The following is a 17,347-nucleotide window of genomic DNA, read 5'->3' as shown; positions in this document are numbered from 1 at the left end:
ACAATATGGTGCCAAAAGGCACAAGTAGCTTCTGCACAGGAAGTTAAACTGTAGGCAGCAAATACTCTCATTGACATTAGCCCTTGTATCGACTATTGAACCTGACTGACACAACCAGTAATGTGCAACAGTAGACACAAAGGCTAGTGTCTATGAGAATACTTGTTGCCCACAGCTTAACTTTCTGTGCAGAAGCTATTCTTTTCTTTTGGCTCCATATCGTATGACTAGTTATGGTTAATAACAAGGTGTATGATTTGAGAATGGGCGTGACAGCCTGAAACCGGTAACCACTGCAGCAAAAATTGTATATCAACGCAACTAAGAGGGACAAAATTAAAAAGATATCCAGTTTCCTTCATATTTATATCAGCTGTGAGGAACACCACGGCTATTGTATTCACGACGCAAGACGAGTAGCGTGCTCGTGCTGCGAGTGCGGCACTGTGGTGAGACTGTGCTCTCAAACAGCCATCTTGGTCCAGTACTTCTGGTGGAACCAGGTACCAGACAGACCATCCCATTTCCCAGCTTAAGATGTGTGTTGTGACTGTATGATCCTGAACAGATGAGGAAAAAAGATCTCTCTCCCCTCATGGGTCAATCACACCTGGCAGCTGTGATCCTCCAGGGCTTTGAGTATGGTCCACTTGAAGCCAGCAATTCGTTATTTCTGTAACAGTAGTGGAAATGACAAATGAGATTCTCATTAGGCTACTATGCTGCCACTGTCACATTCCAACACATGTTGGTAGATGCTTCTGACTTACAGAAGGCATAACACTGTCTTCTTACAAGCAATCATTATTCAAATACAGTTTCTGAATGAGAAACCTGCTGCATAATCCTTACTTGCTCCATAATCCTTCCTTATATATGGAATGAAATGGCAATATTCTTTCATATACAGGGTGAGGTGGTGCAGTCGTTAGCACACTCGACTCACATTCGGGAGGACGACCGTTCAAACACTCATCCAGCCATCGTGATTTAGGAGGTTTTCCATGATTTCCCTAAATTGCTTCAGGCAAATGCTGGGGTGGTTCCTTTGAAAGGTCATGACCAATTTCCTTCCTCATCCTTCCTTAATCCGATGGGGCCAATGACCTCAGTGTTTGGTCCTCTCCCTCAAATCAACCAGCCAACTCTTACATACTTTAAGCCATTGTAGTGAAATACTAGTCATTTTAATACCCAAGCACATGGGTCACTTCGGGCCAGATTAGCATTTGTCACATGCCACTCTCACAGTGTTGGCAGGTCTGATGGCCAGCAGTGTAGTACTAGGTAACTAAAAGACCTTTAATGCCCACAGATCGCAATGAGTGTATAGAGGAAGATAGACCGTGTGGCAGCCACCTGTGTGTGAATGCGTGGGGCTCGTACCGGTGCCTCTGCCCTGCCGGCTACCGCACTTCGGCAGGTGGGATGTCGTGCGTCCAGGAAAGTGCCTGGCGTGATCTCCGTGTCGCAAACATGGTCGTAGAGGATCGGCAGCCGACCCCTCTGCCGCCGCCTTCTGCTGAACGTGTAACAACTCTGCAACATTTCAGCATTGCAGCTGAAAGAGAAAAAAGTGTAACTGAGGTGACCACTGTCAGTCCCAAACTGGGCACTCGGGAACGGCCACTGGAAGAATTGGTGAAGAATGGAAGTGCAAGCTCAGAAAACAGTGCAGATGGAAATATCTCCAGCAGTAATTTAAAAACATATGGGCCCTCTCCAGCTATTTTGAAGAACAACATTGACAAGTATTCGAATATACTATCAGAAATGCTCACCTACAGTTTTGCTCTATACACCAATCCTGGCTCAAGAGCCACAACATTTGCCACTACTTCAGCAGTTACAGAAGGAGCTGTTGGTAGCAATTCATCCAGCAGCAGCAGTCACACAAATAAGCCCACAAAAACAACGCCATTAGATGATTATTCTCAAGCAGTCACTTATACTGTTGCTGTTGTGCCTAAACTTTATGAGCATAGATTTTCAAATGTTTCTTCAGTGAGTTTAGTCAAAAACATGAAAAATGCTAGAGAGTATGTTCAAGAATATGTATCTGGAGAGTACACACAGTCTAACAAATCAAACACAAATGTGCACAATTCAGTACCTTTGATAAATAGTGCTTCTAACAAATTGTCGAAAAGCTCGGATGCTTCTACACTAACGGAACATTCAACTACAAAGAATCTTAGTGACCCAGAGATAAAATTTAATGTATCACACATGGGTAGAAATTGCAGTTCATCAGTTACATGTAATGTTTATGACAGTCAGCTCAGTTATGAGCCTAAATCGATAACAAGTGATGACAGAAATTTAAATGCCGAGGAAAATAATGCTGTGAACAAAACCACTATTCAGAGTGACAAGCCTGGGGAACACAATTTGATAGAAAAAGATTCAGCAGGCAGTGTACAACAACCTGCAGTTTCTTATGTGGCAGAGAACAGCATAAACACCTCAGATATCGGGACAGCCTCGAGTACATACGGACAAAGAATTCTACACACAGATCATAAATTGGTCGAGCACAGTGGAACAGATATGTTACGTACCACGTTACCTTCAACTGACAGTGAGGCTCAAGATTTCACTGCACTGCCAACAGTCACACAAAAAATGGAACTTGTGAGAGAAGAACAAGATACACTGGAATTAAAAATTGAGACACAGCAGATTCAGAAGCCAGATGAAACAAAATTCAAATCCATAAAGATGAAGAAAGTCAGGTCCAGTGTGGAGAAAATGAATAAACAAACAAAAAGCCAAGAAGAGAGAAGTGGAGAGATGGGAAGAGGACGCATGGCAGCTTCGAGAGCGCCTGAGAGTAGAATGGTAAGTCACATTATAATTACTTCTTCTGTGTTGTCTTTTGAACTTAAACATGTGGAAAATGAAGCTTCCTGAAGTTTCATCATAGTGCCCACTCCACTGCAAAGTGAGATACTCATTCTCAAAAGATTTACTAGGTATCGGATTGTCCAGTGTTTCTTAAACTGTGTTCCATGAATTCTGGCATTCCATAGAGATCACTGAAGTGTTCCATGAAGTGACATTCCTTTCTCACAACGTTCAGGAAAATAACTTAAAAAACAATAAAAATCAGCACCTCTACAAAATTAAAGAAAGAGTGTGGCAACTAGATATTAATTTGGATAGTCAATATGAATGTGACACTGACAGTAGATAAAGCTGTATTTGTGAGAGAGCAAACAGCAACCTTGCATATGGCAAACTCAATGGGGAATGACTCCACAAGGCATGATTGTAGTAGGCCACAGTTCTCTCTCACAGTGCACCCTTTTCCACTGCCATCCTCAGAAAGGTGAACCACATTGTGATTTGTAACCAACTTGCTTGCCAAAAGCTGCATTAAAGCCATACTGTAGAAACAAACCAGGGATTCCACAATAAAAGTGGCATTAAAAAGGGTTGCACATATGGAAAATATTAAGAAATGTTGGGCTAGTCCATTATCAATCATATCTTTGCCAGATCTGTAAGGTGGACTTCTGTAAAGCTGGGAAGAAGAGGAGAGAGGAACTACAAGAGTGTGGTTTGTGACACATCTCTAGATGCCTCAGCCAGTAGAACATTGCCTGCCAAAGCAAAGCCAGTATCAAGTCCTGGACCAACATACAGTTTTAACCTGTCAAAAGATTTTTATTTTTTTCAAGGCTAGATAAATGGTACACAGCTTCTTTGCTCACACTGTGCTCCATGTTAATGAACTACCATATTTTTTTAATCATGAGTCAGAATTTGCCTTTTTCTGCAGATGAAATTCTTAAGTTGAGCACAAAAACATCAACAGGGAATATATTAAATAATGTTTTTTTGTTAAAGTTACCAACCAGTTTTGCACTTATTTACTTGCTTCAAACTATGAAAAAAGAAAGAAAGAAAAAATTTACACAGTTCAGCTGAGTTTGTACTGTCAAAAGTATCCCATTTGTTACTAACATAATGTACCACAAAAAGAATAATAAATAGAGTAGAAAGTTCAAAGTTCTTGGGTATGCACATACATGAAAACTTAAACAGGGAAAGCATATAGTAGCTTATATCTGCTACACCATTTAGTACAGCTATTTTTGCCATATGAATAATTTCCAACTTTGTGTGCTTAAAAATCAATAATTAACATATTTACCATATTTTCATTGAATGATGGACTTTGGGATAATGTTCTGGGATAAATCATCAATTAAGCAAAAAAGATTCATCACACAAATGAAAGTAATAGGAATTATGTGTACAGTTTACTTATGTACTTCATGCATACTCCTACTTAAACAATTGAGAATATTAACCACATTGTTCAGAGTGTAGTTATTATATGATGAAATTTGTTGTCAACTATCTAATTTTGCCACAGATAGTGGTGAACTACTTGGATGTAAAAGTGACTGTATTTGTTTGAAGTGAAAGTTAAAACTTATGACTGTACTTCATAAAATAAAGATGATACATTGTTAATTTTCTTTATATTGGTTGGAATTCCCAATTTCTTACATTTGTCTATATGGGAACATGGTTGAATATCTTTGCAGCCAAACACATGACTCCGTCCTCAATGCTAGAGAATGGAGATAAAGCCTAAACAAAAAATGATTTGTTGATTTAAAGATCTCAACATGCAAATTAATTAATTAATGTTCTGTTACTAGTAGTAGAGTATGTAATTTGTCAAACAATAGAAAATCCAGTGTGGAATGTAACAATATCCTTTTCATAGTAAGTAATTTGTTCTATTTTTGCTGCCAGTTTCACAGGGAATACCTTATACACTTGGCACTCTAACACCTACATCATCTTTAACAAGATGTAACACATCTGAAATCTTCTGAGTGGGACAGAAAACCAATCTCAACTCATGCCTCTGGAATAAGTATTCTATTTTGCTAACAGTCATACACTATAAATGTAATGCTGTCACCTTTGCCAAAGGAAAAAACATATTGAGATTTTGCTGTAAAAGAGCAAGCTGATATTTCATTACAGCACAATAATTTCAATTGGTATAAGTACATCTGGGCAGAATTTGGACATTGAGCAACAACAAAGAACAACATTCAGTGTCCATAGAAAGGCAGACGTAGCACTTTTTAAGATGGCAACAGTTCCTTGCACTATGTGGTGTCATTCAGCCCAGGGGTAGGTTGAATCTACCATGCCCTATTTGGCTTTCCTTCTCGTAGCTGTGTAAATTGAGTCAACTTTTGAAAGGTGCTGCACTTTTTTCTTTGTGCTTACGAGGAGGACATCCAGCCACTTCAAGCAGTCCACAATCTGTGTCTCCTAAAGACAATCATGGGGACAACTGTGGTAAGATTGTGAATTAGGACACAAATGACAAACCGAGAACATCTTGTGCAGTCAAGCACCAAAAACGATTCTGAAGAAACTTGGAGCAAGTTCCTCCAGAATCATATGTGGGTCTTCTTAATTCTGGACCACAAAGTTTAAAGGCTCTGACAACGCCATCTGACAGTGGGAAGTGGGGAGAATTGTCAGAGCCATAGATCACATAGAGTTTTGTAATCCTAATCATTCATCTATTGCAGTGCAACTATCTGTGTTATAAAGATTTTTCAGTTACTTGTGTCCATCATGGAATAGCCATGTCCTCCTTGAAATATACACTGACTGGCATTGTGTAATTATCAGTTTAACTGAAGTGAAGCACTTCAACCAATTTTTTGAGATGGGGTATGTTATTGTTGTTTCTTTGCAAGTAAACAATGAAGTATTGATTGTTTACTGCACTATCTTCAATTGTTGTTTCTGCCCAGCCTGGAAAGCACATCACTAAATGTGAGTAAATAATGTTTTTCTTCTCTTGTAGCGCTTATTGCTGTATAGTGAATTGTTTCCCTTTCAATCACACGAGTTTGTAGGATCTTTGTGTGATTGCCGTAATCAGCTTTCTAGAGTAAACATGCCATTAAGCCTTAAATAAGCTGCGAAAGCTGTTGCTTTGGTGGAAGACGGCCACAGCATGCATTATGTTGCAGAAGTGTTGAAGACTTATACCTTCCATGATTTCTAGAACCACATGAAGTTACAGAGCAACTGGAGGCTTTGGAAAGAGACCAGCAACAGCCCCAAAAGAGCAATATCTGAGAGCGATGACCTCTTCTTAGAACTTCCAGGTTCTCTACAACCAACACACCACCACTGTTGAAGCACAAAATTGACTCCACCAGGTTCAAGGGCCAATGTTAGTGAGAGAACCATTCGAAGAAGACTGGAAGAAGCTAACCTTCAGTCCAGAAGACATGTTACAGGTCCAAAACTCCCCAGAGAGCATTGCACAGCTTGACTACGTTTTGGAAGGGAACATCTGGGCTGGACAATACAACAATGGGATCAAGTGTTGTACACTGATGAGTCACAATTTGGCATCTGATCATCTGACAGATGAGAGAGAGCCTGGAGAAGACCAGACCCTTGCACATTCTCATCCAGGATGCCTTTTGATGGTGGTTCTGTCATGGTGTGGGCAGGAATGAATGCAGTTGCGAGGATGTATTTGGTATTTGTGGAGCATGGGAGTCTTACCGCACATCAGTATGTGGAGGAAATCCTTCTGGAGCATGTTGTGCCATTCGCTCCATTTATTGGAGCCATGGTGATGATTTTAGACTAATGCATGACAATGCATGCTCACATGTTGCAAGAATTGTGCAAGGGTTCTTGGATGAAACATGGGTTCATGCTACGGGTTGCCCTGCTCGATACCCTAATTTGAGTCCTACGGAGAGCATTTAGGTCTGACTGGAGAGAAGAGCTCATCAGCATTATGCAGAGACCCTACAGGACCTACAGAATGCCCTCCTGGAAGAACGGGATATGATTCATTAACAGGACATTACCGCATTAATCAGGAGCATTCCTGAAAGGTTGAATGCAAGAGGTGGCAGGTGGCAATACACTCATTTGAAGATGTGAATAGATATCTCTGAGATTGTGTCTGAGATCTATGAAGTAAAGTGTAAAGTGTATAACATCAAAACAGATGTGCATTACCTTTTGAGCTTACTCAAAATTTCCCCGAAGTGTGTGTCTCTGTATTAAATTGTTAAATTTGTTTATAATCATCTTTCTTTTTTCATTTTTGGACACTAAGATGGGACTGTACCACAATATTCCATCATAAGATTGTGGATTAGTGTCATAAATTTAAAATAAATTTCAGGTTTTGTAAGAAACTGAATTGTTGCATTTTTCGTGCCGGTCAGTGTAATACAGATTGTGGAGGCATAGGCATAGATTGGATACAATATCTTTGTTTTGTTTAATGTTTATTGGTTGCAAGCAGCTTTTGTGTTGCCACTTTAAACCAGGTGAAGTCTCAGGATTCACAAATGAATGATACCTGTGTAAATTAATGATAAAGCAAATTTCATGGTGGCATAAAACAAAAGCTGTCATTAATTCATTAGCACAATAAAATAAAAAATTTCAGCATTTTACAACAGTAAGTATAATATTTTCCTTCGTAGGCTTTAGTGAGAAATTTGTGAAGCTCGTGTTCTAAATGAAATGTTCTCATGCTTCCAGTTCCTCCTGGAGCCACTGCCGACTCCGACCCCAACCACAGCTGGTACACTGCCACCATTGCCTACTCTCGGAGCACCACCACAGCCTGGATCTGACTGCTTCTTCAAGTATCGCAGGATCCCGTCAGGCCAGAGCTTCTACAAGGATGCCACAAACTGCACTAGTTGTATATGTCGGGTAAGTTTTTGATAAGCCCAGTGAATCCAATGTGTGGTATCTGCAACAATTAACGAATTAATAAAGGAAAAAATGCGTAACAATTGGAGCACAAGAATAACCTGCCCATTACATAAGAAAGGCGATAAGGCAGAGTGCAGCAATTATCGTGGAATTACTCTCTTAGATGCAACATATGAGGTGTTTAGTAAGATTTTAGCATCTCGACTAGAATACAAGATGTGACTGGTACTAGGGTTTATCGTGCTGGATGGAGGAGTAATAGATTCACAGTGGACTAAATATTTTAATCAAGATGCGTGATAGAGGCACTTCATGAATTTGATGAGCAACTGCAACTGTTATGTTGATAACATGTAAGCTTTCACAGCGGGCATCTTCAGTAATTAAAATGTCCGGGCTAAATTGCTGTGGTCCATATATAAAACTTCTTTTCCTTCCTGACGTTTCGTTGCCTACTGCGGGCAACATCTTCTGAGGTGAGTCGGCGACTGGCTGCTAGGCACTGGTGGTCCCGCTTACATAGAGCGCTTAGATGGCGCCACGACTCGTCACTTGCTTTCAACTTTAAAACTGTCTCTGGCTAGTGCCATCTCTCTCGATTACAGGCAATCGATTGTCACTTCGTTGGTACAAAGTCGACCGCCATATCTTGTCTAGTTTTAATCCTTCTTCTTTTCTATTAAAATTATTTCCGTGCTTGTAGATCTCTATAACTTCTCTATACATGCGAGTATAATAATGTGAGGTCCTAGCTATCACGTTTGTCTCACTAAATTTTATTTCATGATCACTGTCTTTGAAAACGTGTTGCGCTACAGCTGATCTGTAGATTGGGACAGATTGACAAATCAGCTGTAGCAGAACACGTTTTCAAAGACAGTGATCACGAAATAAAATTTAGTGAGACAAACGTGATAGCTAGGACCTCACATTACTATACTCACATGTATAGAGAAGCTATAGAGATCTACAAGCATGGAAATAATTTTAATAGAAAAGAAGAAGGATTAAAACTAGACAAGATATGGCGGTCGACTTTGTACCAACGAAGTGACAGTCGATTACCTGTAATCGAGAGAGATGGCACTAGCCAGAGATAGTTTTAAAGTTGAAAGCACGTGCCGAGTGGTGGTGCCATCTAAGTGCTCTATATAAGCGGGACCACCAGTGCCTAGCAGCCAGTCGCCGACTCACCTCAGAAGATGTTGCCCGCAGTAGGCAACGAAACGTCGGGAAGGAGAAGAAGTTTTATATATGGACCACGGCAATTTAGCCCGGAAGTTTTAATTAATGCATCTGTAATGCATTGATTTTCTACAAGCATACAACAGCCTAGATAGGAATAAAATTCTCCAAAGTATGAAGGATTTTAAAATCCTGCTAAAATTAGTGATGGCAGAAATGACAATGGAAGCAGCAGTTTGCAGGGTCAGAATAGAGAAAGAATTGTCAGGACAGTTCTATGTGGTTAGAGGGCTGCAGCCAAGAGATGTGATCCCTGCACTACTCTTTAACTTAGCACTAGAGAAGGTAATTCGACAAATCACAAAAAAACAGGAGAAACAATACTCAACTGCCATGTCCAAGTGGTGGCATACACTGATCAAGTAGCAGTAATAGCAAGGAATATCAGAACATTGAAGGATAATTATGCTGCATTGGAAAGATCAGTGCAGACGTTAAGACTGGGAGTGGATATAAGTAAAACAAAATACATGATAGGAGATTCTGGTGGGGATGGATGAGAGACATCGATAAAGATAAATGGGAAAGAGTACCAAAGAGTGGAAACATTTAAAAACATTCACTTGAAAATAACAAAATAAAATAGGACAGCAGCAGTAATCTAAAAAAGGATCGAAAGTGGAAACTGATGTTATTATCCCTTACAGAATATATTCAGGTCCAGAAATGTTAGTAGGAATTCAGAAATCCAAATATATTTGATTATATTAAGACCTACAGTAATGTATGGCTCAAAAGGGTGGGTGATGCCCACAGAGGAAGGCTGGCTGTTGAGCTGGGAAAGGAAGATTGTGAGAGGCAGGAAGCTGGAAAATAAGGATAAACACAGAACTACCGGCAATTTCTGGACACATGAATATTGTAGCGAAAATCAAACAAGGAAGAATACGATGGGGTGGACATGTACAGAGAGTGTTAGATACTCAAAGTATTAGGAAAGTGTTTATAGGATAGCCCAAAGAGAAAAGGAGAAGAGGCAGATCCAGGAATGTAAATAAGTAACAGTGAATCCAGTCTCCTTTAGACAGCTCTGAACAGATTGACATCCTGTGTGTGTCTGAGCACCACATAACCACAGGGTTAGATAAGTTACTTATAAAAGATAACACTCTAGCATCTTCCTCGTTCAGAACTAATATGGGAAAAGGAGGAGTTATTCCATTATCACCCCCTTACACACTCCACCCGACACAACTTCTCATCCCAGTTGAACTGCAGCATCATCACAGCGTAGTCCACTGGGACAACTTAGCCGTACAGATGTGTGTGAACTCTGTAACTCTGAAAAAGATTTGTGCAAAATATAGTAGCATTGTCAGTCTCGATAATGTGCCTGTCGACAACTTGGCGTGTCTACAGTTTGGGACTCGGCTAGTTATTAGTTGTGAGGTATATTTGTTAAACAGTATATGAATAAATGATGAATTTCTCAATATGCTTTTCTTAACATACAGAGTGATTATGTGAAGAGGTCACAAACTTTCAGGCATGATGGTGAAGGGTAAAGGTATCCATTTGAGGGAAGGGACCCTAGTCCTTTAATTACAGAGTCAAAAGTTATAAGCTAAAGTGTAATATGTATACCTGTGCTGTTGTTCCTGTGATTGTAGGGTAGGCAACTTACAGAGGTAGTAGTAATAAGAAAAAAAAATTAGTAAATATGGGCTCTAAAAGCCATATGTTATGAGCTATGAGCCCCTGTTCATCTTAGCTACAAACTCTTCTACTGAACCAGTGCCCATAGTTCTTAAGGTGTGCATTTTAGAGCCCATATTTACTGAACTTTTTTTCTTATTTTGGTTCATACTAACCGCCTCTGAAAGTTACCTACCCTAAAATCTTTGCAACAACACCACCAATATGTGTATTCTATTGTCAGAGGTGCCACAATGATTTTCACTTCTAACTTTTGCCCAGTCATTCCTGCACCTGGGTCTCTTACCTCAAATTGATATATTTACCCTTCTCCATTGTCTCTGTAAGCTTGTAACATCACCATAGAATCACCCTGTATAACTAATTCTAGAATACAAATGGAATAAAATGGTAGATTATTAAGTTTTTTTCACAAAATCCAATTGTGGAATACATTTCTGTACTTGATTCTGAAAAATATTTGTTCAATTATTTTTATTCATATTTCTATTACTTAATAGTGGTTTCATTATTGGTTTTTATCGTATAAATGTAGCAAGCCTCTGAAAATCCGAAAATTCTCAATATATTACAAACTGCTGCTTGTGTATGCTTGCTTAATGGGGATTGCTAAGGGATAGGGATAATAGAAATGATTTGTGTTTGCTTTTTGTGTTAATGCTGTGCATGGACTGAACAGTCGTCAGCTGCTCGTGAGTCACATTTTCCGTGTGCAGGACAGTGAGGTGAGATGTGAGAAGAGGCAGTGCCCTGCAGAGCCGCTGCACTGCGAGGAGCCGGTGGCCGGCCGCTGCTGCCGACACTGCCCGCAGGACTGCGTCCTGGAGTCAGGTGACGTGCTGCTACCGGGGGAGACGTGGACGTCGGCTCTGGATCCTTGCAGGGTCTGCCGCTGTGCTCCAGTAAGTGTGTACAACACGAGTACTTGTGATGCGTACGGTATGGATTCTTACTGATATGATGAAACGTGACTGCGCTATATTTGAAAAGTTCAAAAACACTTTTCTAGTATATAATCTACCATACGTGAAATATTTACATCTTCAATAGCTCTGTAAAATGAGTAATATGCACGGTTGACCAAAGGTTTCATCATCAGTGAGGAATTAATACTGCACATAGCTAATCTGTATATTTTGTCATCAAAGAAACAATACAGCATAACTTACTCTGTGCATGTTTGTAAAAAATGATGTGAAAATAGGCAGTTGACCTTAATTAACGAAAAATGTGAGGTCATCCACATCAGTGCTAAAAGGAATTCATTAGACTTCAGTTACACGATAAATCAGTCAAATCTAAAGGCCGTAAATTCAACTAAATACCTAGGAATTACAATTACAAACTTAAATTGGAAGGAACACACAGGAAATGTCGTGGGGAAGGCTAACCAAAGACTGCTTTTTTTTGGCAGGACACTTAGAAAATGTAACAGATCTACTAAGGAGACTGCCTACACTATGTTTGTCCATCCTATTTTAGAATACTGTTGTGTGGTGTGGGATCCTTACCAGATAGGACTGACAGAGTATATCGAAAAAGTTCAAAGGAGGGCAGCACGTTTTGTATTATCGCGAAATATGGGAGAGAGTGTCACTGAAATGATACAGGATTTGGGTTGGACATCATTAAAAGAAAGACTTTTTCATTGCGACGGAATCTTCTCACAAAATTCCAATCACCAACTTTCTCCTCCGAATGTGAAAATATTTTGTTGACACTGACCTACACAGGGATGATCACCACGAAAAAATAAGGGAAATTAGAGCTGGTACGGAAAGATATAGGTGTTCGTTCTTTCTGCGTGCTATACGAGATTGGAATAATAGAGAATTGTGAAGGTGGTTTGATGAACCCTCTGCCAGGCACTTAAATGTGATTTGCAGAGTATCCATCTAGATGTAGACATAGATGTGGTTATTTGCCACAGAAATGCAAAGGCATGTGGATTCACAGTTTACTGCTATTGCTTGTTGCATACCTCTCCGTATTGGGAAGCAGTTATCGAGTCAAAGCTTCATTTGATTCCAAAGGACAGCGTTTCACAACATTATCTTTCCACTGAGAAAGAAATTATTGCTCACTTGAAAGCAGCATACAAATGCAGTGGTTTGGTTTTGATTGTGACTGACAGCTGATGGCCAGTGCTTGAATCTGCTATCTGCAGATCTTCCTGCAGTTCGCTCCAGACTTCTAGCATTACAACCTTTATACAGACAACAGCACTGTCCACAGAAATGCCTCATGGAGTACCTGATGCTCCAGATACATTCTCTTGCAGTTATACAGAATGTACATCTTGTTTGCCTTGTTTGATGTATGTAGTGTTCTTTCAGCTTCGTTTTTATTAAGACACAAAGGAATTACAGACATTGGCTGCAACTAGGCATTGATTTAAATCAGTGGCAAAAGTTCAAAATTTGTCAGAGCAAGATTCGAACCCAGGTCTCCTGTTTACTGGGCAGATGCTCTGAACACCAAGCCATTTGGTCAAAATGATCATTGCATCTGCACAGACTACCCTAGCATGCCTCCTTTTGCCCAAATTCATTCTGTACTTATCCACATGCTACCCATGTACCGATTATGCCAATGACTGCACAGTCTGGAAAATCAGAAAGTCCATTTTGTGTTTTTGTTCTCTCTCTCTCTTTGTATAGATATATATATCTGTGCGTGTGTGTGTGGGGAGGGGGGTCCTCATCATTTAATCTTCATTGACACTCAAGTCACCAAAGTGGGGTCAGTCGCCAAACTCTCTAGAAGGGGATAGTGAGCTAAAAATGACACCACATTTTTATGACAACCCGAATTGCAAAAAGATTGTCTTTATATCAGAGCAGTTCTTTATTTTACTGTGGGCAAAGTATAAACCCCATAAATCTTTCTTTGACAACTACAGACTAGAACTTGGCAACTTCAAGTGCACTAATCACAGCTTTTTACCGTTACCTCCGTGGTGCCAGTTAATAGGACTGGACGTAGATTGCATAGGCTCAGTCATGGGTAAAACAGGTTGCAGACTTCGGTTCATTGGTGGGGTAGTGGACGATACATTAAGTCTGCTTACAAATCACTTGTGTGTCCAATATTAGAATATTGCTAAAGTGTGTGGGACCTACACCAGATATAACTAACAGGGGACACTGAACATACACAAAGAAGGGAAGTATGGATGGTCACAGGTTTGTTTAACTCACAGGATAGTGACAGAGTAATGTTGAAAAAGCTAAATTGGCAGATTCTTAAAAGATAGGTGCAAATTATTCTTTAAAATCCAAATTACAAAACTTCAAGGCACTGTATGAAGTGAAGAATTTACAGACTTCTTCAGCCTCTTACATATCACTCCCATTGGGGCGAGGAAGACAAAATTACACCAGTTACAGCAGACACAGAGGCATTTAAGCAGGGGTTCTTTCCATGCTCTGTACACAGCTGGAATGGAAAGAATCCTTAACATGTGGTACCGTGCTAAGTTTCGTCTGCTATACTGTTCAGTATGGTTTACAAAGCATTTATGTAGAGTAGATAGTTGACACTACAAGAAATGGGCTGAACAGACTGCTAAAACTGCTTGTACGCATTTCTGAGGAACTTTCTACTGTGATGTCTTCTCAACTGGTCCTATACCTCCACATTTCTGCATGCTCCAGCTCATAACTTGTAAGTTATTCTTGGAGGCAACCACTGAAGACCCTATCAGCAAAACAATATGAATAACTGAGCATATTCTCCTTCTTACATCCATCTGTATATCTTCTTCTTCTTCTTCTTCTTCTTCTTCTTCTTCTTTCTATTCCCTGTCCTTACCCCATGTCTTTACTGGGCCACCATTTCATATTGAATTTGGCAATGTTAGTAGTAGAGGATGGCTGGATGCCATCCGTTGCCACCCCTTCCTTTCTGAGACAGAATTATTTCACCCCATCTGTCTGCGTGTAGTGTTATCCCATTTTAAGTGTGTAAGCATTTTCTAAATGTTCGTGAATGAGTAATTGAGTCAGGATGTGGATACCTGCCCAGTATTCATCTACTCAGATGTGAGAAACCACATAAAAATTAATCCACACTGGCCAGCACCTCGGCCCTCATCGTTAACCCACCGACTGAATCTGATCCGGGGCTGGCATGCCTCCTCAAATCCCAGAAGTAGTGTGCTAACACTTGTAGCTTTATGGGTGGCTTAAATCCATACACTCATTATTTACATTCTGTATTCTCTGTGTCTTTGCTTTTGTTCTCTGTCTTTTTGGTGTTATGATAATTATTTTCAAAATGGCACAGTTTTAACCTGTCTCAAACTTTTATTTTATTTTCCTTTTTCTCATTTTCCTGTGTGCCTCAGACTACCCTTTACACTACCATTCTTCTATCTTCATTATGGATCATTTCTCTCCAGTTTCAGCATTTTTGTCTGACCTACCGAATGTTCATTGTTACCTCACTTTTTAATTTATTCTCTTTTACACCTTGTCATTCTTCTGATCCAGGGTTTTCTTTTCTATGAACATTAGTATATCTTTTTTGTATATTTTCATGCTTTTTTATTTTATTTTACTATTCAAAATTCTCCTACTTGACTCCTCCTCTTCCCCCAGAAAGAGTTTAGTATCTCCCAAAACCAAAGATTAGAGATTGTCTCATTTTATAGCATTCCATCTGTAGTCTGACACACAATTTTTTCTCTCAACAGCAAGTTCCTTCTCTCTTTGCCCTACTGGACCTTCCCCTTTTCTTAATTCCCTTCTCAAGAAGGGATGCTGGATTCCAAAACTGCAGTGGATGGGATGGGATGTGTTTAATATTGGGCACTAAACAGCAAGGGCTTGTGGCGTCGATAGGTTGTATCGACCACGATTAACACCATCTTTGGACTCTGATTGCTCTGCCGAGCCTCCATGTTAGTTTTTAGTTCTGTTCTGTATTGCAGGCTGTGTACACATATATGACTTACTGCAAAATATATCTCTATGTGGAATTTAATGGGGATAGTTATTGCATTCAACCGATAATCGTATCCTGTTCCCATACTGGTGACCCCGAAGTTTCTACGTCTTCCGCGACTTCTAAGCCAGGAGTTGTAAATCAGCAGGTTACGCGCACGATGCCATGACTACCTCACCCAACACTTTGTTTGAAGATTTGGAAGCACAACAGTGATCGCCGGACATCTTCATTCCTTCACCAAACACTGGTTCTACATTAATTCACAGTGATTCATGATCTCCAGCCACGTTAACTTTAAACTTTGTCGCTCTACAGTGGTCACACAATGGACTCGGGTTTCATGTTGCTGGACTGCGCTTGCCAACACGTGAAGTGTGAAGTGAATAATATTCAGAACTGTGTACCTAGTGATCAGTCGTATAATGCTCAAAGTGATCTAAATTCGCACACATACTTTGACTCTCAATGGACCACAACAATAGTTACTGTCATGCCATGTGCCGCACTGCCATTACTGCAAAATACACCTAGCCACTATCAACTGCGACCTGTTCTGGTTTTACCTCATTGGCAAACTAATCAAGAACATTTTAATGCACACATTTCCCCATTCTCACTTAAGAAGAACTTAAAACTTTGGTCGTACGAGTTACCGACACCCCCTCCCCCTGCCCCTCCCCCCCTCCCCACGCACTTGCACGGGGCCCCGGTTTCGGTCTCTCTGCCGCTCGCCTCTCCCATAGCACCGCCTGTGTCTACCGCGCCAGCCTTCCACGTCATGTCCGGGGTGGGTCAGTTCAATTCAGTACCTGTAATCTCCGGTCCAGTTTATGGGACCCCCGCACATATTGCCCAACCACTTGTTCCCACGGTACTGACTGTGCCATCCGCATCATGTTTTTGTGACACCTCAAGGACAATGCAACCCGCCGTTGCTACGGACGTGCTTGTCAGTAACACACCCACGCCTGCTCTGCCGGTCTGCTGTATGGCCTCTCCTACCACGGACCAGCCAGTTTTTCAAGGTACACCGAAGTCACCTTCGTCCCCTCCCCCTGGTCGTCTGCCGAAGCTGCCTTCTTTATACGAGGACAACTTTGTATCACGGTTTGTACTTGTCGAGCATCTTTTCGAGTTGCGTCACGTGTCCAACGACAACTCTAAATTTCTGTTTCTTGCCACGCACTCCACGATCACTCAAACTTAATTTGTGATCTACTCCTCTCCCCACCACCTCCATCAAAGTATGAGTTTGCGAAGAAAACGATCGTGGACCGACTTGCCTGCTCTCCACAAGAATTAATCATAAAGATCTTGCACGAGGAACACCTGGGGGACCGAACTCCATCACAACTCTGGCGCCACCTTCGGTTGCTCGTGAGCGAGCATACAATGCCGGTCGTCACTCTGTGAGTGGTATGGTCCGCCAAATTGCCTACAAACCTACAGATTCACCTGCTACAACACTCCTTTGAGTCAATCGGCTCTCGTCTCCGCATCTCAGACCAGCTGTATGCATTGCTACAACAATACAAGCCAGCTCACTACTCACCGCTGGTCGGCACAACTGCTCCTGTCTATCAGCCATTGCCGGCAGAGGCAGAGCTCGCTCCATATCCATGCTTTCTACACTGCCTGCCAGTATCTGCTCGCTCTCTCCATCATCCGAACATTCCAGGATCGTCCATGCACCGTATGTGCCGGTATACACGTCCGAACAAATTGATGAGGACAAGCCTCCTCC

At 40.9% G+C, this 17,347-nt stretch overlaps 1 protein-coding gene across 1 annotated transcript in view; it reads left to right on the top strand.

The window, feature by feature from the left end:
- Positions 1-17,347, top strand: part of LOC126210293 (uncharacterized) — a 160,609-nt gene that overhangs the window by 90,220 nt on the left and 53,042 nt on the right. Inside the window, exons 6-8 of the mRNA XM_049939486.1 lie at positions 1,316-2,841; positions 7,573-7,749; positions 11,370-11,555. Coding sequence (XP_049795443.1) covers positions 1,316-2,841; positions 7,573-7,749; positions 11,370-11,555 — 1,889 coding nt within the window. The remainder of the gene's footprint in view (positions 1-1,315; positions 2,842-7,572; positions 7,750-11,369; positions 11,556-17,347) is intronic.

The sequence above is a fragment of the Schistocerca nitens genome, chromosome 10 (assembly GCF_023898315.1).
Source record: "Schistocerca nitens isolate TAMUIC-IGC-003100 chromosome 10, iqSchNite1.1, whole genome shotgun sequence".
NCBI lineage: Eukaryota > Metazoa > Arthropoda > Insecta > Orthoptera > Acrididae > Schistocerca > Schistocerca nitens.
The sequence above is the reverse complement of the archived record's forward strand: the minus strand, read 5'-3'. Positions and strand labels throughout refer to the sequence as shown.